The sequence below is a fragment of the Musca autumnalis genome, unplaced genomic scaffold (genome assembly GCF_047663935.1).
Source record: "Musca autumnalis isolate F117 unplaced genomic scaffold, ASM4766393v1 scaffold_5, whole genome shotgun sequence".
NCBI classification, from domain to species: domain Eukaryota; kingdom Metazoa; phylum Arthropoda; class Insecta; order Diptera; family Muscidae; genus Musca; species Musca autumnalis.
Genome location: NW_027412088.1, coordinates 8,231,599 through 8,255,990, shown reverse-complemented (window position 1 = coordinate 8,255,990; position 24,392 = coordinate 8,231,599). Strand labels below are relative to the sequence as shown.

Genomic DNA, 24,392 nt, shown 5'->3' with positions numbered 1-24,392 from the left:
CCAGCCACTACATATGGTGCCAAAGGGTATGGACTTTCCCCTGAAAAAAATTTTACCATCGTAAATGAGGCAGCGAATGCAAGTTGCTTCAACAAAAATCAATGTGATTTGATTGCAGGTCTTAAAGTGAACTTATCCGAAATTTTGTGTGGGAGGTACCGGATGGAGTGGACAAATATAGTCCATATTTAAACCTGATCTATATCTGGTAGATATATTAGGGTGTGTAAAGTATGGACCAATTCGGCCAATTCGGTCACTCCCTTTAAAAGTTACCGTACGAACAATTTTTCCGAACATTTTAGAACTTTTGTGGGGTAGGTACCTGAAGGAGTGAACCGATATGGCTCATCTACGAACTTAAAGTAAGTTTGGAAACAATATTACGAAGGCCAAATTTTGGCCGGAATCGGCATTTCCGTTCGAGAGTTATCTTGCGCTCCAAAAACTACACATGGTGTCATAGGGGTTGTTTGTAATTTTCAGGCTATTTTGTCAGGAAGTATTATATGGTAGCTAATTTCGAAGCTTCAATTTCATGAGTAGACCCTATTAGATTTTGAAAACTAAATTTACAAAAAAAGTAAGAATACAGCTGATTGTACTTCTACCTTATATAAATAAGCCTTGGTTGTAGTTAATTGTCACAGCTCATGGTAGAGCAATAAAAGGTAACAGCAATGCACAGCTGACTGAACTGGGTTGTAACGTTATGGCACCGGCACATACGGCGCGTTGAGCGTTGCGTTACAACAACCACATGAAAACTTCAAGAACGAACTTGGCATCACTTACACATTTTTCATGTGGTTGTCGTTTTCAACGCGCAACGCGTCGCACAACGGACCGTATGTGTTTGGCCCATTAGTGCTAAATTTCAAACGACATTTTATATATTTATTTCTATTTCCTTGTACACTAGGGATATATATTTTTTGAGAAAAAAATATATCATTCCGAAAAATAAAATACTATTTTCCAGAAAGACTTCTTCATATCAATGATATGTAACCTCCTACAAGTCCGAACGACGAGACTTACAATAAAACACCGCTTATAGAGGCGACACAACGTTCGTTAATATGTGAGGTATTTTGTTAAATTTGAAAAAAAAGCCCTAATAAAAATGTGCTTCTTTGGTTTCAAAAACAAAAGATTGAACCAGCTTCTCTTTTTTCAATGAATTTCCAGAGACCCAAACATTTTTGCAAGAATTCTACTTTCTGCAACAAATTATGCATTTAGTGGAATGATATGGAAACATTCAAATTGAAAATCTAACGAGTTTTCATTTATGTTTTTCCAAAATATTCAATCAAATGTACAAAATAATTAGTTTTTTAAATTCAAATAATTTATTTTATAGACATTTCCTTATTTTGTTTACATATACCTTTGACACTAACATTACAAACAAAAACAAATTTCTATGTGGTTGTTGTTGAGTTGTATTTGTTGTAGTATTTATCTTATCTTATATTTGTTCTATCGTCGTCACAGGTTTAGAAGATCTGCTATAAAAATGTAAGAAAAACAAGTAAAAAAGAATCTGTCGGCTATGCCGACAGATGTATACCCTCAGCATGTGTGGAGTGAAACACTTTTGGGCGTATGAACCGTCAAAAAAAATGGAGTGGATTAAAGATCAAAAATTTGCTGAAATATCGATAGATAGGACTTTTGTACCATACTTGCCTAAAAAACATAATATCGCTGTAAACAGGGCCACTATTAAGCCTTCGGTAAAAATTTCCACAGAATCCTCGAACAGACTCTTAACCCCTCTCAGACTCTTTGCCCCTGAAAAAGCTTATACTATCGTATTTGGAGCAGCGAATGCAAGTTGCTTCAACAAAAAACTAATTGATTCTGGAGCAGGTCTCAAAAAGAATTTATCCGAAATGTTGTGTGGGAGTTACCCGAAAGAGTGGACAAATATAGTCCATATTCGAACCTGATCTATATCTGGCAGCTATATTATGATGTACAAAGTATGGACCAAATCGATCACTCCCTCCAAGAATTATCGCGCGCACAAGTTTTCCGAACATTTTTGAACTTTTGCGGGGGAGGTATCAGAAGGAGTGAACCGATATGGATTTCTTGGAACTTAAACGAAGTTTAAACAAAATATTACGAAGGTCAAGTTTTGGAGCAAATCGACAGATCCGTTCGAGAATTATCTTGCCCTCCAACCACTACACACGTTCAGGCTATTTTCTCCGGAAGTATGAACTTGCCCCTGATGAAACTTATACCGTCGTATAGAGGGGAGTGAATACAAGATGTTACAACAAAAACCAAGGCGATTCGAGAGCAGGTCCTAAACTGAACTTTTCCTAAATTTTGTGTGGGAGGTACCCGAAGGAGTTTGCCGATTGAGTCCATATTGGATCCTCATCTTAGTCTGGTAGAAATTTCATAATGTGCAAAGTATGAACCAAATCGGCCAAATCGGATATTCCCTTCAAGAGTTATCGTACGCACAAATTTTCCGAACATTTTCGAACTTTTGTGGGGGAGGTACCGGAAGGAGTGGACCGATATGATCTATCTTCGAACTTAAACTAAGTTTGGACAAAATATTGAAAGACCCAAAATTTGAACCAAATATGTTGATCCGTTCCAGAGTTATCGTGCGCTCCAACTACGACACATGGTATTATATGCATTGTTTGCAGTTTTCGTGCTGATTTCTGAGGAAGTATGGACTTGCTCCTGGAAAAAATTATATCGTCGTAATGAGGGTAGTGAATACAAGTGGCTGCAACAAAAAGCAAAGCGATTCGAGAGCAGGCCTTAAACTGCACTTAAGCAAAATTTTGTGTGGGAGGTACCCGAAAGAGTGGACCAATAGGGTCCATATTGGAGCCTCATCTATGTCTGCTAGAAGTGTCACGATGTGCAAAGTATGAATTAATTCGGTTACTCCCTTCAAGAGTTATAGTGCGGACAAATTTTCCGAACATTTTTGAACTTTTGTGGGGGAGGTACCTGAAGGAGTGGACCGATATGGCCCATCTTCGAACTTAAATCAAATCTGGACAAAATATTTCGATACCCAAAATTTGAACCGAATCGATTGATCCGTTCGAGAGTTATCGTGCGCACCAGCCAGCCAGACAGACAGACGGACGGACATTGCTAGATCTACTCAAAATTGTCTGAAACGGATATCGTACAAACATACTTGGGGTCTAAAACCATTATTTCGATGAGGCACATTTTTGGTCGTATCAAAGTGTAAATACCCTCTTTAGCCTAAAGGCTGAGGGTATAAATCATTGATATTTACAGAACTTCAAAGATCCATATCACGGGAATTATCTCGTTATTGTCAGGAATCCAAGAGCTAACAGTGGTATATATACATGATTAAGATCCGGGACCGGGCCCTAAACTCGACATGTAGCCTGTTTATATTATATCGTTTTGTCAGGTTAACCTTCTTTATGAGAATTTATTTGACGTTTAGGCAATAGAATTGACATTTAAAACCCAATGGGATTATTAAATCCAGTTATATATAAACGTACTATTATGCCAACCAGATTCCCCATAAATTTAGCAAATTTAGTATGTGTTCCCTCCATAATATCCCCAGTTAAAAATTCTGTCCCTATTTTGCGAAAAATATCCACAGTTTGGAGAAGCATCACTAATCCCGGCAACACTGTACCCCATATGTTCTTTTTTATTTTATTATTTTGACTGTCGCTTTTGTCAACAAAAAAAGAAAATATAAGTTTTTTAAGTTTTTTATCTAGTTCATCTAGTTCATACGCTATTTTAATGTGAACCAAAGAGTGAAAACGTGTGGCATCTCCGCTCTATTATATGTTTGCAATTCATAATCAATTTATAGAGGACTATGAGTTTTTTTGATCTTCAGAACACTACCCCTTGTCTTCTTTTTTGTTTTGATTATGGTCTTTATCGTCCTTCCTTACTATCCCCCCCTTATTCGTTTCAGTGTTGCCGTATCGTGAGCAGCATACAATGCATACAATTAACTCACAAGTGAGTTGAGTTGTTTTCACTGTTTTCACAATATAAAATATATAAAATAATATATAAAGTGTATACTTTTTTAATTGTTTGAAATATTACTCTGTACTTGTACTTGTGATTCAACAAACATATATTTTAACGTTTTATTAATAAATGCAATAATCACTTCTTACCCTTCTTACCTGTTGTTCAAAACTAACCTAGAACAACATTAAGGGAAAGGGAGCAAAATGCATCCACCACCGACGACCGACCAACCAAGAAACATAACATACATCACTCCGCTCCCCAAATGACTAGTTGCTTGTGTGACAGACACTACGTAAGCCACGGAATAATCCGTAGATGGAGAATCGTGGGAAGCGAAGCAACAGAGGAACAAATGAATGGTTTTGTTTACATTTGTGACATGATGATACCATACCAGAGTGGAAGCTGGAGAAGTGACAAAAAGTGTGTAGATATTTAAATTCGGCATAAATAGAATACTCTCCCACCTGGCGGAAAAATCTGGAAAAATTACCACAGGTAGATCTTGTTGTCCTGATCACAAATATATAAACTTTTCCGGGGGGAAGTCCATACTTCCCGAGATATGGGCCTCTTAAGTTCCGAAAATTCCCTTGTTAAAGTAAGAAAAAATTTTAAATTAAAAAAATGTTGTTTTCGTGCCCTAAATTGGCTCCTGTCCATAGGAAAAAGTCTTAAATCCCCGGCCGAAGGCCGGCAACTTAGGAAAAGCTTACAATTTAAAAAAAAAATTTCAAATTTTTACCGTCAGCTGGTAGAGTATTCAATTTGTTCCTTAAATTCAAAAGGAAATATCCAAAGCAGCAGATGAGTCCTTATTACTCATTATGCGCGGCGCAAGCTGATGAGAGCACTTGGATTGTATGGAATGTGAGAGTAAACATGGTGGAGAGGAGGTCACATTTGAAATATATCTGAGAGAAGGATATGTGCAAATTTTCCTTTAGAGCCTCGGGAGATGAATACGACGTTGATTGTAAATCAACAGTGAATTATTTTGAAATTAGCATATATGTTGGTACGTATGTACGGAGGACTCACTTGTACTCACATATTATATGTTTGAGCAAATCGGAAGCAATGAATCATTTCTTCTTTTTTTTAAATATATCACATGGAGGAAATTAAAACGAGGTCAAAGTTGATTTAAAGCAAAAGTTTGATGTTGTTGCTTGTGGTGATGGTGAGTTTTAAAGAACTGTCGATTAGAAAAGACAACAAACAACACTTGAGATACAATTTGATTTTTTCGAATAAGAATCTTACAGTGAGATCGAAAAGAATGCATTACAAAATCCCGCTAAATCTTTGAAATCTTTGATAAAACCTATGACTATTTTGATGGATGCTTGCTCCTTTGCACTTTAGAAATACGACAAATGAAGGTATAATAAAAACTCAGCCTTGCGGTCTTTGTTTTCAAGAGAACTAGGCTCGAGTCGAAGCTAACGGCGTCATGCCATACCAAACTCGCCATTAAATATCACCATGAATGTCTCTGTTATGCAGCGAAATGCACAATGTCCACTGCGAAACTACATAAAACCAATGTGATACCATTCACAAAATTAACAACTATAATATAGAATCATAACCAAATCAAAAAATAAAAAAAATGTCATTATTAGGGTAATAGAACTCAAGAACAAGGACTGGGTACAAATCAAGTTTGTATCCTGCCATCGGCAGAATTTATTTTATCCTTATTACAACGATAAACATTTTTTGGATGCAATTGTGCAGGAATGGATGATCTTTGGACGTTCGTATCTATTACGAAATAAATTCCTTTTACCAATATAGCCCATTCAAAATAGACATGCGTGTAAGAGGGAAATAGCAAAAATTCCCACAAAGCTGATTTTTGGTGGAGAGCTAGGGTTTACTATTAGAAGCAAAAGTCCCCATCGACACCATGTGTGCAAAAAAGTTATTCGGGTTAACCACACTATGTGTTAGGTATTTTCATTAGCTTTCAAACGATATCCACTTTGCAGTAATCGGTTCAGTAGAAACGGGTCTAGCCCGATTTTTAAAAAAATAAATCCGAAAACCTAAAAAACCCTTAAAATTTGACCTTTGACCCCGAATAACTTATTTTGCTCACATGGGATCGAAGGGGACTTTTAAGACGTTGCTTCTAATGGCAAACCCAAGGTTTCCACCAAAATGCAGCTTTGTGAAATTTTTGCTATTTCAATGTCTAATTTGACGGGGCTATTAAAGTACATTAGAACTCACATACACTCCACGTCAGTAGAATAGAACACCTAAATTTTTGTTAATGTTAGCTTATTTATCCCAAAACGAATGAATCTGCGTTTTTAATCTTATGGGGATTTAAAGTCAATGATGTTCCGTATCAAACACAGAAAAAGTTAAGTTTCTAGTTCTTCGCGAAATAATTTTCTGATCATTTTTCCGATAGTACTATGAAAAATATGCATTTATTTTTGGTCATCAGGATAGAACATTCATTTTATTTTCCCGAATTTTTGAGATATTAACGCCGAATTTTTTTCAGTCGATAAAGCAAGGCTTTCTAATCATTTTTTATCAAAGAAAACCTATACATAATTCCGCGAACACCGAAATAACAATTGACAGATATTTGAAACATCTCGGAATATCAATAAGAGTACCGCAGTTATGACATATTTCTTCACAATAAGATAGAATATGATATAGACAACCTCGGCGGATACAATCGAGTGCTTCGGATGCTGATAAGATGGAACATTTTCAAAATAATTATGAAAAACACAACAAAGATGTAATTATGAAAAACGTCAAAATTTCTTATAAAACCCATGATGTTTTGTTCAATAAAATGTTTTTTCCGCGAACAAGTCTGCCGTTTAAAGGTTTCGAAATATGCCCCACATTTAGGGAAAATAATATGATATTAAAACAACCGCTATTTTAATACACTGAGGGAAATTTTAGCACATTTTCAAATTGAACACACCCTATAGACTTTGAATTTTATATGTGTTCTTATTTCGGTGTCCGCGACTGTTCTCAACAGTGTTATGCTCCAATATAAATGGATCAGGTTATGCTCTCCATACCGGATTTTACGAATTAGTGGTTTTTTTTTACCTGAACTCGCAAATGTAAAAGCCCCGTTTTCGAGGAAAAACACAGTCATAGAAATTGAGGTTTTAGGTTTGGTATGTTATTTTAAAAGGTTCTAAAATTTCTCTCAGTGTATTAAACTAACGGTTGTTTTCGTATCAGATTATCTTCCTCCAAATCTGGAGCACATTTCCAAACCGTTGAACGGCAGACTTGTTCGCGGAAAACCCGTTTTATTGAACAAAACATCAGGATTTTTACAAGAAATTTTGACGTTTTTAATAATTATTTTGAAAATGTTCCATCTTATCAGCATCCGAAGCACTCGATTGTATCCGTCGAGGTTATCTGTGTCATATTCTATCTCACTGTGAAGAAATATGACATAACTGCGCTACTCTTATTGATATTCCGAGATGTTTCAAATATCTGTCAATTTAAACCCCTTAACGCTGTTATTTCGGTGTTCGCGGAATTATTTATAGGTTTTCTTTGATAAAAAATGATTAGAAAGCCTTGCTTTATCGACTGAAAGGAAATTCGGCGTTAATATCTCAAAAATTCGGTAAAATAAAATGAATGTTCTATCCTGATGACCAAAAATAAATGCCTATATTTCATAGTACTATCGGAAAAATTATCAGAAAATCATTTCGCGAAGAACTAGAAACTTAACTTTTTCTGTGTTTGATACGGAACATCATTGACTTTAAATCCCCATAAGATTAAAAACGCAGATTCATACGTTTTGGGATAAATAAGCTAACATTAACAAAAATTTAGGTGTTCTATTCTACTGACGTGGAGTGTATGTATGTATGTAAAAAAATGGATGATTTAAACTCTCCTCATATTCTTTTATAGACACTTTACCCATTCCTATCCTTTAATGGTACCCATATTATTTAAATCGGTCAATAAATAAGCAAGTAATTAAAAGAGTCACTGTGGAAATTTGAAACTTCACATTTTGCAAAGTATGGACTTTCTAAAAAAATAAATGTAGTTGCTTGATTTCGGAATAAAAATACCTATTTGTGGTTAAAATGTCAAAATTTTCCAATAGCTAGGTGTGAATTCGTGTTCTGCGAATTTATTTATGGAAAATTTCTAACTCTCTCTCTCTCTTTGGGGCCGGACCCAATAACGAATTTGATGTTAATCCAGCCAAAACAGAGTTAAACATCGCGCCGCCAATAATGGGTCGTGTGCCACTAAATCTTTTTTTCGGAAGCGAAGAACCTCATTGACTGAGATGGGAAAGGAACACTGAGTAAGGTACAGAGAGAGGTTTGATTGCGATATACTACTGTAACAACTCTTTAGGCAAAGCGTGTGTCTCAAGACTCATGTAATACACCGGTTGTATAGGATAGTGGTCAGTAACATCTTAATATGGATCTGGCTCTATTTCCAGTTCTAGAAATGTGATGGTTTGCAGCCACAAAGCTACTACAGTTAGTTGAGTAAGTATGGCAGGGCAGTTGAAATGTGCAGCGAGTCGTGCGGGCCTGTGCCGCATGCTGGGGGGAACGTTCTCCGAGGACCGCATTCACAAGATAGTTGTTTATGGCACCTACTACAGCATCTGTGTAAATACTATTTGAACCTTCTTGATAGACTTGATGATATAGGTGTTCTCTCTTGTAACTTTGCACCTTTCTTTCTAGATCATGAAGAAACCTCATGACATGCCTGGGTGGAAGGTCCTATCCAACACATGGCGACTATTAATGTTATTATAGCAACATATGATGCTGAAACACTGTTGGTTTCGGGTCTATCCGGTACGAAAGAACCCGAGAGATTGTGGTGATTATGGCATGTGGTGGTACCGTGCCGGCGGTCTAGAAAGATATAAAGAAATTTTAATTGAAATATCATTCAATATACATACATACATATGTATGTACTCGTATACAAACAATTTGAATAATTTGATTTGAGGATTTTTTGAAAGAAAAGACCAAAACAACAAAAACCCTGTTGTAACAGTGTTTGTTGTTGTAACAGTGTTTATTATTTATTATTATGTTTGTATGTTCGTTCTTCTGTTCAATCTGGCTCTGGGACTATATCCAGTTCCAGGAAAGTGGCTGCTTCGATGGGATGTAACCAGAGATCCACTGGAGTTAGATGAGTAGGTTTGGCGGGGCAGTTGAAAAGGTGTTTTGTTTCGTGCGGACCCATGCCGCATACTGGCCAGATGTATTGCACGGCGCGGTCGATTTCCGCCCAATAAGAATTTAGGCGACTGCAATATCCCGAGCGCATTTGAGCCAAAACTACTCTTGTTTGTCGTGGCAGCTGACGCTCCTCAGCTGCAATATATGGGGGATGAACTTCGAGGACTTTATTCTCACTATATTTGCTTATGGCCTTAGCAACTGCATCCGTGTGAATACTTTTTAAACCTGCTTGATATGCCTGTGGATCTAGGGGTTCTCTTCTATATTGTTGGACCTCCCTCTCTGCTATTTATTTTTGGATCTAAAGCATGTCATTTACACCATTGCTTTGACATGTAATTTTCACCAATGCTTTGGCAAGTCATTTTCACCAACCCTTTGCAATGACATTATCATAACAACGAGAGTTTTAACAACGTTTGTTGTGATTTCGATTCTCCGACAACATCAAGTCTATTGTAAATAATGAATCTTATATATTTAAAAATTGTATGTATGTACATATATAAATAAAAACACAAAATTGCTGATGAAAAAATCGGATCTTTCACGACTTCCTTTGCATGGGTTCAAATGCTAATGAAAAGATCGAATCTTTCACGACTTCCTTTGAACCAATGCAAAAGATGCCATGAAATAACGTCATCGCATGGAAGCCCTTCCTTCAAATTTTGCTGGGAAGTTTTCAAGAACGGCATTTGTATTAAAAGTAGGTTTAGTTCAACAGTACAGCTTTTGTAGTAATTTTGCATTCCCAACATGTAACACTCAATAAAAATATCTAAACTTTTGTGTAGCCTTCATATAACTAATCCGCCTGGTTTTCAGCAATTATTATATATGTATATTCCCTTCTACTTCTGAATTTCAATTTCTCAAGTATTTTTCAACTTATTAATTTTTATTTTCATTTATATGTATCTCTGTTTGTCTGTCTGTAATCACCTTCTTAACCAGACAGCCATTACCACAATGAAGCACTTACGCACCCACACACATACCCACATACAACAAAGCAACATATGATATGATGATATTGTTCAAAGTAATTAACATAAAACGCTTTTTATATTTGCAGACATGCATTTGTGAAATTATCCTTTTAAACACTCTCTGGTGTTTTTATTTGACAACAGCAACGACGTCGGCGACGATGACAGTGTTGATGGTGACACATTTTTAATGATAAACATGGGTAATTACATATGTTGGGATTTAAGAAATTCTCAATAAGGCGTAATGCCACTACATTAGGATAATGAAAATAATTTCGTTGTTATTTTGAAAAGCAAAAAAAAAAAAAAAAAAAAAACTAAATAGAATAACTTTAAACAATTCTAAAAGACTTTGCAGCGTGTTGAATTGAATGAGATAAAGGACCATAGTCCATTTACTCTTAAATACTTCATCATCTCCAACTAGACCGGAGCAGCAACGAGCTCCAACCCCCAAAAATAACTTTACTACCACACATTCTCCAACAGTCACTCTCGCCCAGTTAGCTCTCACGCAAATCATTGCCTTACTCAATATTTTGTGTGACATACAACAACAATAGCAGCAACAATCCACAAGAATATTCCTTAAATTGCGGACAAGCAAAAAGTTCTAGTTGAGTTTATTTAGAACCGGGAACGCGTTCGGAGGTCCTCTCGCAACGACACAACGCAACGTTGCATTTGTATAATCCCCAACACAAAAGAAACAAAGAACAACAAAGATAAAATAACTAAAACTAAAAGCCAAAGGAGTTGAATACAACTGCTGGTCCTGCTCTACCATCACCACCACTACCATCACGAATCCGACACATAACGAAGGAGCACAGCATACGCATACAGAAAAACATAAAATAAAATATTCACAAAGCATAGACGAGAATTAAATTGAATGTAAAACGAATAAAAAAGAAATAAAATATCGAAATAAAACGCGACATTAAATTGTGCGGTACTAACGACAAAGGTGTCAGTAACAATAGCATTTCATCAAGCTTACACCTTCCACCAGAAGAAGAACGACCAGAGCAACAACAAAGCAACCAGAACAATTTTTCTATTTAAAGGAACATAACAAATGGTGCCTTCAAGGTGGTTCGCCTAAACAAACCTCAAAAACATATTGCTGCAATAGATAAATGAAGTCGAAACGAAACAAGCAGCGAACCGAGACAAACGGGAGATAAATGATAAATTTTGTTCGAGAAATCACGTCTAGCTGCGAAGACAAACAATTGAAATTAGGCGTATGGTTTTTCCTACTCTCGTATTGTTTGTGACTACTAAGGAACAAAAAACACTTGGCGCTCCCTCATTAAAAATCCCAGAATATTAGTATTAAAGTTTATAAATCAATATTAACATCCATAACACCGTGTCCACTCTAATACGAAAAAAAAACTAGTCAAAACGAAAACAAACCAACTTAGAGACTCTCCTTCCGTCTTCTCTTACTCAAAAACTAAAACGCAACGAAAAGGATATACGCGAAAGAATTGAAGTTTTGTGTTGTGTTTCTTAGTCCTTCCTAATCCACATTCATACATCTCTGTTTTGTGCATCACAGCAGACGGAAAAACGAGCGACCTCACAGTTATTCCGAAATGCAATTTTCATCAACAACCAAAGGCAATTCATTTCAGGAGTTGTGAAAGAGAGTGCGTTGCAGAGGCTGTTTTCTCAAAATAAAACGGGAAAAAGTTAGAAAAATTAACGAGATAAATAATTAACATACTTTTGCAAGTTGTAATTTTCTTTTTTAAAAGCCTATTTTAGCAATTAAAAAAACGTGCCTACTTTTAGGAGCAATCATTTTAAAACATTACAAAGTTCGTTGTGCTCTCGTTCAATGTTTTTTGCTACAACTGCAATAAAGTGAAACACACAAAAAGAACTGTGCTTAATAGACGTGAAAAAAAAACAATAACAACTACAAAAAATTCTGGTACACTTTTAATTAAAACTCAACGGAAAGCGAATTTCTTCGCTTGCAAAACCACCACCACAAACCAAACAACCAACCAAGCAGCCCAGCATCCAACCTATCTAAACGGCCCTCCTTCCTTCCTCCCACTGACACCATTTATCACATTGGATTTTCAAAATGACCACAGATTTGTTATTTCCCAAAATTGCTGATTGTTCATATGTTTCCTGCTATTGGTGAGTAACGAATAAATTAGTATTAACATAGTTTTGTATTTGTTGTTATTGTCGTTGATTATCGGCAATTTATTAAGAGCAATTTAACATTATTTGGTTTATCAACATATCGCTCATTTACTCAAAGAATGGCATAACTCAAAAATGGATTTTTGGAGATAGGAATTTCTATTTTTTCCAAGACTTTTACTTTATTTTGTGTCAAATTTTCAAGTTGATATCTCTAAAACTCAACGAGTTACAGCTTATTAGCTAGGAGTTTGGCATAAATCACCAAAAAAGTTTTTTGAGGTTATGATGCACCTAAGCACTTCAAATCATGCTTGACCATGCACAGAAATTTAGCAATGATATCTGGCTAGCTCTTTACAAAAGATGGTCCAATAAGTTATTTTATTTTTTGTGTAATATTTTTTTTTTTTTTAATTTGGGAAGTCAAATTTCAATCGACTACACAAAACACGTTTTTCTCCAAACTTGATTTTTTGAGATGTGCCACTCTTTGAGTAAATGATCGATATAAACATATGTACATACACAACTATCTAGATGAATGAAATGCAATCAAGAAAGAATTTTCTATGTTTACAAATTGTCAAATATTAATTCTTGTATTTCTATCTGGACAGCTTGGGAGCTTAGTAAAACCTAATAGGAAGCCATAGTAAGATACGGCTTATGCTTATTTACTTAGGAGACCCGATACAGAACATCTTCGCAAAACTAAAAATAGATTTCCAAACCTCTCTATCTTAACTTGTCAATTTAAATATCACGATTTTGAATCTGGTCTATAATTTACTACATCTGAACATTAGGTTTTGGTTCCGTTGTACGTGTAACGCCATGCGTCCTGGTCCGCTTTAATATGACCATGTCCAGGATTTACCTTAGTCCCTCTTTCAGATGAAGTGAACACTGAACTTAATGTCACCTGGAAAACTGCCTTTGATAACCGTCAAATGTAGCTAATATGTATAGTGCGTTCATTAATAAGATAAGTTAGTAGATATTCCAAAAAATAGTTTTCCTTACTAGAACAATGGTTAATTTTTTGTGATATTTTTAATTAATTAATTTTCATCAGCGTTCGAAAACTTACATTAAGGTACCGTACAATAACGTTTTGTAGCGTACCTAGCATGAAAAGTTACACTACGATAAGGTACCGTACATGTACACAAACTTTAAAAAAAATTTTAGCGTTTGTGTACATGTACCCAACGAAAATCGTAGCGTACATGTTTGGTACGCAACCACCATTGTAAAGTAACAACCACGTACCCAACCGAAATGGTTGGGTACGTACGTTATAAATGTTGCGTGTACATTAAAAAACCACGTAGCGTACATCATTAAGTACCCTAAAAACCAATAGAGGTTGCGTACACTTGAGTGATGTTTATGAAGAGGTTGCGTACACCTGAGTGATGTTTATAAAGAAATACTAAATATGAATGGCATGAGGAAAAATACAACCATAAAAATAAGAGTGAGTATCGTATAAATAAAATACAAAAGTATATCAGGAAAATATTTAAAATTGTCTTTTCCATTTCAAAAAAATAAAACAAATTTTTTGATACTACATCAATGATTTTTGGTACATAGATTAAGAAAAAAATCTGCATTCCAAATCTGTTTTCGTTACTAACTTTGATCGTTGCGCGCAAAATATATGACCGTTTTAATTATGATAATTAGAAAAAATTCTAAAAAAATCGCGATTTAATATAGTTAGCTGTTATATCCTATTATCGTTAACTGAATTCGTAACCTTTGCGATGATGCAAAAAATAATAGCAAAGTCTAAATGGATTCGCGAAAAATCAAATTTGTTAAATAATTTCAGGTATTAACAAACATATTTTTGAAACAATAGCGCTCATACTTACGAAAAATATATAAAAAAATTATAACAGCATCCAGACATTTTGAGGAATAAAATGAAACCTAAGTTGTGAAGGTTGGAGCTATAGTATTCATTAGGGTTATGACTTTTTTACAACCTCATATCCCTGTATCATAGCGTGATGAGTTTTGCCATAAGATTACATAAAATCTTAATTATAAGGTGATTTGGTGAAAAAATCTCACGCACAAAATGATTTTAAAATTTGAATTTATCAAAATTATGGACAATTTTTGAAGTCACTGAAAACAGATATATAATTGAAAATAAACTTTAGAGCCACATGAGATAATTAAAATGACATAAAATTTATATCTCACTATTTTTCTTTAATTCTGAGAATCGTAAAAATGTCGTAAACGCTTTTATTCAAAAATATAATTTTTTAACAAAAAACAAAAAAATTTAAATTTTTTCAAAGTGGCTTATATTTATTCATTCGTGCAACAAAAAATAATTTTTTGAAACATTTTTTTTTTCATTTCATATATTTTTTCAAAAAATTATTTTTTTAAAATCGATTTGTGCGTGAACTTTTTTTATATTTCAATGGAATAAACGATAGCATAGTGATTAATAGGCAAAAGTTCATTCATCCCTGCTACAGGAAATCATTTTTGAGGAAAAATGTCAAAAAGTCATAACCCTAGTATTCATGTTATTTGCAAAAATACGAAGAAAATATTAGGAAAAAATTAAAATCGTATTATTCTAATTTTATTTTTTTATGGTTTTATAGGAAAAGTTGGAGAAACAATTTTTGAGTTCTTCGGCATTTTCGTGAAAATTTCACGCAATAATGATGATATTCCGTTGTAACAAATTTTTCGCTTATAGTTTTCCTATTGGATAATATTATTAGAACCTTATATTAAATCACAAGGAATTCCAATTGTGGCAAAACATTAAAATAATTTTATATTGAATATTACAACATTTGAGAGGCATGTAAACCGCGTAATTATGAAAATGCCATGATGCGCATCCGATTTTCCAACACAGCGAATCAATCCCTTTTATTTGATGTACAGTGTGTGAAATTCTATTTGGCGGCCACGATGTAGCATCTGCTGCATATTAGGGTGCAAAATACAGTAAAATGTTCATAATTTCCGCGAAGTTCATTTACATTTTATCCGCATCCGATTCAATAATCACCATTCAAAAATACCACATTCTATGCCGTTTCAATGCGATCCATCGAGAACCGTGGATGTAGCATCGCCCTCAATTTTTAGAAATCTACTATATCTCTGGATTTACGAGAGTTTTTAAATATCTGTTTTCGCGCAATTTAAACACTCGTATCGATCTATTTGTTTAAGTAGAACTGACACAGCCAAAACGCGTTTTAATATGCGATATTTTCAAAATAATTTTTTGCAAATTTTCGAAATTTGAGGGGTATCATATCCGCCGATCTAGTGGGTGGATTTTTACGCGTCGTGGCTTGTTAGATTTAGAACGTAAAAAACTAAATTTACGCGGGTTTCCACGGAAACCGAATGACGTTTGTAAATTTTAAACCAAAAAAATAGGTTTTTCAGAAAAATTTACGCACAAAAATTTCGTGTTTGGACGCAGATTACTGTGATCCTGTGAGGACTGCACCCTCATGTTATACATTAAAAAATGCGAAATCGCGAGTACTACAATCAAATAATAAGCTTTTAGGGAAATCCAGCTGCGCGTCCCGATTAGAGCAAAAAAAAAAACACCATTTTTCAGTCTTCAAAATGTCAGCATCCGTTTGAGGTAGATACAGTGGATATATTAAAAAAACATACATTAGAAACTTCAACTTTAAAGTGTACTCTTTAACTTCTCCTTTGAACATTAAGCTCTACATTGTGTTGTAAAACCAATAATTGGAAAATAACATAATGAAACTCGTTTAATTCAGCGATTTTTTCCGATTTTTTACATTAGTACGACCACAGCTTCCGCTCAATTTATTATTTTAAGAAACCCCTCGGTGAATCGGGCTAAAACAGTTTATTTTACCGAAATGCGGTCAAAAGTTATGGTATAGTAAAACTGATCGCGAGTTACAATACCCCATACCTCAGTTTCAACATAAGTTAATTTTCTACAAAAAGCTTGATATATATTTATATTTAACCAGTAAATATGAAAACATTTATTTATTTTATAAAAAATTAACGAATATATGAAAGATTAACATGTGAGAAAGCTCAACTTTCATAATTGAAATCCCCATTGACTTTTACCATTAATATACATATGTTCAAGATTTGTTGCTGACATGCGGTTGCGCTGATCAGATAATATGTATTTCATAGCAGAAAATAAGCGTTCCACACTTAATTGGGTTGACGGTATTACCTGTACAATATTATCAATCTCACTTATGATGGTATTCTGAGAGTACCAAAATGCTATTATATTTTCATTTAGTCGCAATCTTGATTGCAGCACATAAGTGGCAAAATCAGCTTCTAAATTGTGTAAATTAGATGAACTCGGAATTTCTGTGGCAGGATCTATCATTTGCAGATACTCGGAAAAAGATTTGGCTGCATGTGGTCTGCTCGGTGATGGAGTTTCCTCTAATATTGGGTGGCTTGTATTGTGTTCTGAAACATAAAAGATGATTGATATAAATAAATATGCATTGATTTGGTTAACTTAAGCAAACTTAGCTTCTGTTGACTTCATGGGTTTATATAACGATAGTATGTAGCTCTTCGCCCTTTGTTTTTGTTCACAAGTTAAGCATACTTTGATTCGTGGATCCAAGAACACAGCTGCGTTAAACAGTTCATTTTCTAAAAGTTTATCCTTTCTTATCTTCAAGGACTCCTTGAGAAGGGTTTTCATGTTGCTATCCGGTAAAGCGTCAATTTGAAATGACGTTCTCTATAGCACAACTGTTCGCTTTGTAACTTAATGGTAGCATTGTAAATAGGTTTAAATAGTCCCAAGAATTCAGTTTTGAAAGACCATTCTTCAGATTCAAGAAATAAATCAGGATAATCCTTGCTTAGTGTATTTATAATATCCCTCATTTCCAGGATTCTTTCAATCATTTTATATGTTAAATTCCAACGTGTTGCACAATCAATGATAGGTTTTTTGTAGAGTTCACTTCTTTGAAAATTTAAAATCTTTTTAGTTCGTTTACACACAGTTGGAGAGTGTGAGCACAACAACGAATGCTAGTAATTGTGTTCGATGAGATGTTAAAATCAATTGATTCAATTGTGTCAATAGCTATTCGCCAATCGATATAATCTTCATCTTCTTCGAAATCCACGGCATCATTATCTATCGACAATTACATTTCAGAGTTCAGGATTCGTACAGTTTTGAGCATATTTGATCCGTTGTCGGTTGTAATCGTTAAAATATTACGTAAATCAACATCATATTCCTTTAGAACATCCAATATAACTGTTTTTAAATATTTAGAAGTGTGATTTTATCTAAGTTCCTTTATAGCCAACGTTTTAAGAACGATTATACCATGTTTAATGTATTTAACAGCATACTTAAGTCCAGCTTTGTTGCGACATCCATCTTAAGGGAAAATAATATCCCTTTAAGATCGTTTGAGATTCCCGTTTTAATATTTTTTGAGAAAACTATAAATCGTTCCATTACGTTATGTTCATTTACCGTTATCCCGAGTACACTCAAAACTGGTTCTTTAAGAACTTTGTAGGCTTTATCTTCGTCCATATGTAAAGTACGTCCATTTTTTTTTTTTTTTGTAAACAGTTCCACCAATGCTGTTTCAATGTTTTTGGGATTCACACTTTTTTAATAATACTTTGATGTCACTTTTTTCTTTTACGTTTTCCCGCTTTTGATCAATATAGTACGCATACAAATCGGGATGCACATTTTTCAAATGTCGCTCTAAATTTGCGGAATGCCAATTTAAAACATTGTTGACGAAATTTTGTAAATTACACACTGTTTGATTTGATTCGTTTGTACTGAATATATCACGAAGAACAATATTTGTTGGTCTTGGCATTTTTATAATTATTTTCCACTTAACGTTTAAAAATGAACTAAATAGCTTTTGCGGGGGTTCTTTTGCATATAGAGTTTGCAAAAAATGAATTATATTAAAAAATTTAATTACCTGCAACTATTCCAAAGGGGTTTCGCGAAATTTTCCATAAATTATACTTATAATTATATCATAGGTACCAGTCCTTGGCTACCTCAACGACAATTCATAAATAGGAAAAACACAAAAAAGCAAAAAGTAATTCTTATTGTGGTGTTGTAGCATTTATTGTTTTAAGATGATGTTGATATTGAAAACAACTTACTTGAAACTGTTCTTCGATGCTAAAATTTTAAAATGAACCACCTGTTTTCACAATACAAATGATACGATTTTTAATAATAAAAAACTCCTCCATAAACTACAGCCCTATAGCAACCCTTTTAAAAAATGTCAAGATTTTATATATTCGATGAGAGCGTTTTGTTTAGGCATTACTAACTTCTTGCATAAGTATTTATGACATTTAAATAATGACATTTATAGTCCTAATTAATTGAAGATACATATTCATTTATATTTACTTGTATTTCATTTGTATATATTCCACTAAAATTAAAGTTTATATTTTTAATACCTTATTAACCAAACAAATGTAAGTGTACGCTACCAACACTTTCTTTCTGAAGGTACATTATGATGTACTCTACGTGGTTTTTTAATGTACGCACTGACGTACGCAACCTTTTCGGTTGGGTACGTGGTTGTTACATTACGATGGAGGTTGCGTACCAAACATGTGTGTTTGACGAACTTTTCGAATTTCGTTGGGTACACGTACACAAACACTAAAATGGATTTTTAATGTTTGTGTACGTCTACATAAACCCAGCAAAATGTTCGTTGCCAAAGATGACATTCAATCATGGGTGCAAGTGATCTAGCATGTCATCTTTTTAGCATCTTCATCGATGAATTTTATATGAGTGTGGACCCCAAAAGATGACGTTCTTTTCTGGATCCTAAGCATGTCATTTTAACCAATGCGTTGACATGTCATTTCCACCAATGCTTTGGCATGTCATTTCCACCAATGATTTGACATGTCATTTTCACCAATGCTTTGACACGTCATTTTCGCCCATGCTTTGACATGTCATTTTAACCAATGCTTTGGCATGTCATTTTCACCAAGGGGATGAAATTTTCATGTCTTGTTTGGAAAATGGAAATGCTGTATTGAAATATGGTTTTCATAAAAACAAAACTCTTTATTAATTCAAACGAATTCATGAAATAGCTACAATTAATTTATCAGTTTAGTTTTTCAAAAGTTTACATCCAAAATTGCAATGTAATCACCACCGCTGCAACGCAAAAGATTACTTCCTCCGTTCTCCGCAACTGATTATCTTTCATCTTACAAAAGGTTTTTTTTTCAATTATCTTCCCATCACCAGTTCAGATTTCGACATGGACTCCAAATGCACTCCTTTAAGTATTCTTATTTCGTAAATTACTTTTATTTTATAATTTTGTTTTTTTTTATAACAACATGTTGGTAGTTTATACTCTTTGGTTTAGTGACGGAAATATGTAGGGATCTACAACCCGGCTTGCTTTAGGGATCTCTAAGAACAAAATGTAACGAACGGGGAGGAGAGACTTTTTATGGAAAATACCATTTATGCTAAATTAATTTATTTTTAATTTCTTCTTTATTTTCAGATTCTTGTTCCTTTTCGTTTCGGACTTTTTTTTTCAAATTCCAAGAAGCGAGATTTGATTGATTTCATTCTATGTCAGATTTAGAACAGACAAGGGAACTTTTAGAATAGCAATGTGTGCTGTCCGATTCTATTTTTAGCTCATATAATACCAATTGTTTAGAAGTTTTAGTTGTTTGATATGCAGGAAATGTAAGTCAACATCACGACGACAGTTCTAACAACTTTGGTCAGTTCCAGAAACTGCAAGAATATACTTATTTTTACTACGATAACAATTTTTCCTTTATGTTATCGGAAAAAATAGTAAAAATTAGTAGATTTTTGCAGTACTGGAACATACCAAAATGAAAATAAACAGGTGTGTAAATAAAAACACAAACATCATCTCTATTGGATCGATGGAATGGGTACAAATGCTGATGAAACGATCGGATCTTTCACGACTTCCTTTGCATTGGTTCAAATCCTAATGAAAAGATCGGATCTTTCACGACTTCCTTTGAACCAATGCAAAAGATGACATGAAATCACGTCATCGCAAAGAACCCCTTCCGTCAAATTTTGCTGGGAACTTTATAATTTTTTTTAGTGTTTGTGTACATGTACGGTACCTTATGATAAGGTACTGTTTGTTTCCGAACACTGATTTTCATTTTTAATTAATTGCCTACGGAATTGTATTGTAAAACAAGTAAAAAAGTATCAGTCGACTTTGCCGGCAGAGCTATAACCTCAGCCTGTGTGAATTGAAACATATTTTTCCCAAAAAACTTATGTATTTAGGGCCAAGACATTGCTGCTTACGCAATTAGCAGCAGACACCGCAACAACCACCATTATACCCCGTTTGCACTTAACCGGATTAACCCAGTGGGTTTGGGTTTCAAATTTCAATTCCATAGCGTAAATGTCAAATAAATCCTCATAAAGAAGGTTACTTATTTAGCTGGCCCATTACAGAACATTTGTTCCATAAACCGAACTAAGAAATGATCTCAAACTCTCTCTGTTTAGTGCTTCGCTTTCTGGAATACCGCGCCTTATCATCTCTTCATCCACTTGTTTGCGCCATCTATTCTTTGGTCTGCCAATTCTGCGTGCACCGCCAAGCGGTCCGCATTTATACGCCTTTTTAGCGGGTTCATCATCTCTCATTCTTATGATTTGGCCTAGCCAACGCAATCGTCGCATCTCGATACGTTTGTCTATACTGATGTCGTTGTATAGCAGATACAGCTCGTGGTTTATACGACGTCGACATTCACAGTCAACGCAGATTGGTCCATAGATCTTTCGAAGAATTTTTCTCTCAAACACACCAAGCACTTCCTTGTCTGCTTGCGCAAGTACCCATGCTTCTGAACTATACATCAGCACGGTTAGTATCAGTGTTTTGTAAAGCGTTGTTTTTGTATGACGAGATGTGGCTTTATACCTAAACTGCTTTCTCAGCCCGAAGTAGCATCTGTTGGCCAACACTATTCTTCTTCGTGTTTCACAATTGATGTTGTTGGTTATGTTCACGGCGGTGTCGAGGTAGACAAAGTCCCTTACTACCTCAAAATTATAGGAACCAACGTCAACAGTTGGCCCGATCTCTATAGACGCATTACGTGACGACATCATTAACTTTGTCTTCTCGCCGTTTACTGCCAGACCCACTTTAGCAGATTCCCTTTCGACTTTTTCAAAGGTATCAGTTACTTCCTTTACCGATAGACCTATGATGTCAATGTCATCGGCATACGCAAGTAATATATATCTGTTTGTATATATTGTGCCCCTTCTTTTCACCTTCGCATCTCGTTTGACCTTTTCCAGCAGAGTGTTGAAAAGATCACACGAGAGGCCATCACCTTGTCTGAAACCTCTTTTGGTACCAAACTCTTCGGAGAGGTTCTTTCGTATTTTAACTGTGGATCGAGTATCAGTTAATGTCATTCTACAAAGCCGCATGAGCTTTGCAGCGATACCATATTCAGCCATGGTTTGGAAAACCTTTGAACGTAGGGGGCTGTCGAGGTCTGCTTTGTAATCGACAAAAAGGTGGTAAGTGTCGAGCTGCATCTCTTCTCCAGGATTTGCCGCAGGGTAAACATCTGGTCAATGGTGGATTTGCCAGGTCTAAAGCCCAATTATTTCATTGACCATATGCTTTAGTCGTTCGCACATTATCCCTGACACTATCTTGTAGGCAATAGGGAGAAGACTTATGCCCCTATAGTTGGAGCATACAGTCTTATCTCCCTTCTTGTGGACGGGGCACAGGATGCTCAGGTTCCAATCGTCGGGTACTCGTTCTTCTTGCCAGATGGTGCTAACTGGCTGATGAATAACCTTATCAGCGTGTCGCCTCCGGTTTTAAACAGTTCGGCTTGTAAGACATCGGCTCCTGCTGCCTTATTATTCTTCAGCCGACTTATTGCTGTCTTTACCTCATCTTGGCTGGGCGGTATACATTCAATACCATCTTCTGGGATTGGGTCTGTGGTATCTTCGTCGTCTTCGCTGCTATCGGATACCAACAGTTTGGAGAAATGTTCTTTCAATATTACCAAATTACCTTGCTGGTCTCTATAGGAGAATGTGCCTGTACCAAAGCCATCAGTTTGATGTTTCACTCTTTGGTAGAAATTCGGACTTCATTCTGGCTCCTGTACATCTTGATTTTTTCACACTCCCGTCTGTCCATTTCTCTCTTTTTCCTGCCGAAAATATGTTTCTCCTCTCTCCTTTTCTCCCGATACCTCTCTCGTGCGCTACGTGTTGCTACTGATTGTAGAGTAGCCCTATATGCCGCATTTTTCTCTTTGGTAGCAGCACGACACTCCTGGTCATACCATGCATTCCTTGGTGGAGGTCTCTGGTATCCAAGTATGGAATTTGCGGCTGTTTGCATGAATTGGGCAATACTTTGACATTGTGCTGATATGTTATCGGGACGATGAGAGCTTTGATTAAGCAATTGGGACAGTTAAGTGGACTATGCTGCGGCTATCTGTTGTGATTTTAGCATACCGATTTAGACGGGTACGTACCTTCGCTGCAACAAGGCAGTGGTCCGAGTCTATGTTTGCTCCTCGGAACGATCGTACATCCAACACGCTCGATGAATGTCTTCCATCTATCACAACATGATCAATTTGATTACTTGTTCTTTGATCTGGAGACAGCCAGGTGTCCTTATGAATATCGAGATGCTTGAATCTGGTATTGCTAACTACCATGTTACTTGCAGCTGCAAAGTCTATCAGCCTCATACTATTGTCAGATGTTGCACTGTGGAGACTGAAATTCCCGACTGTTGGGCCAAAGATATTCTCCTTTCCAATTTTGGCATTAAAATCGCCTAGAATAAATTTAATGTAATGGGCAGGGCAACGGTCATAAGTTTCTTCTAAGCGCTCGTAAAATATATCTTTAATCTGTTCGCATGAGCGCAAATAAAGCAGATGTTGAAGAATTTTGCTTTTAATCGAATTGCAGTGAGTTTTTCATTCACTGGGGTGAAGCTGGAGACCAGATGTTTTAACCTCCGATCAACTACAAATCCGCAACCAAACTCATGCTTTGTGTCATGGCAGTATAATAAAGTGTGTCACCTTTAGGTGTTGTTGTGACGCCTTTCCCAATCCATCGTATTTCCTGTATGGCAGTAATATCGGCCTTGTACTTTTCAAGTACGTGTGCCAATGCGAAGACTGCACCTTCTCTATAAAGAGTGCGAACATTCCAGGTGCAGATTCGCAGATCATGGTCCTTAAAACGTTTGCGGGGTACGTCAACTTTAGAGGGGTTTGTTTTTCTTTTCTTTCATTTTGTCATAGTAGGCTGCTTTTTCTAGGGGAGGGTTACTAACCCGACGCCCAAACCCAAGTTGTTAACGCTCTTATGGGTGAACGCGTGGCACATGTTAGCTCACTACCTTTAACGGGTGTTAAAGGCAGCTCCCCAGGTGATACCCCGAGGGGTCACTGCCCACTTGAGATGAAAGAGGGACCATGATAAATCATGGGCTGTGCCATATTAAATCCGGTCAGGACTATTCCTTGGTATCTTCCATCCCCTACGTCACCTATAAACAAGGTTAACCGGACAAAAAGCTCTAATGCAAACGCCGTTTTAGTTTTACACACAAGCAAGCTACGCTTGCATATGAATTTTTGTTTCTTTTCTCTGCTGGCCACCACTAATAAAGATTTGCATTAAAGCTCAAAAGCGTTGCGGGGGAGGTACCTAAAGGAATGGACCGACATTGTCAATTTTGGGAGTCATTCCTCACGATAGATATCTCGACTA

The 24,392-nt window shown here is 35.6% G+C and overlaps 1 protein-coding gene across 12 annotated transcripts in view; it reads left to right on the top strand.

Moving 5' to 3' along the window:
* Positions 1-3,980: 3,980 nt before the first annotated feature.
* tun (N-terminal glutamine amidase tungus) overlaps positions 3,981-24,392 on the top strand; it is a 115,463-nt gene continuing 95,051 nt past the window's right edge. The window contains exons 1-4 of one of the 12 annotated variants that reach the window (XM_073957319.1): positions 4,004-4,539; positions 4,830-5,059; positions 10,387-10,503; positions 12,110-12,469. In XM_073957319.1, coding sequence (XP_073813420.1) covers positions 12,411-12,469 — 59 coding nt within the window. In that variant the 5' untranslated portion in view covers positions 4,004-4,539; positions 4,830-5,059; positions 10,387-10,503; positions 12,110-12,410. Of the gene's footprint in view, positions 4,540-4,829; positions 5,060-10,386; positions 10,504-10,674; positions 12,470-24,392 lie in introns of those variants that run through there. The other 11 variants (XM_073957320.1, XM_073957327.1, XM_073957326.1 and 8 more) reach the window with 11 other exon arrangements.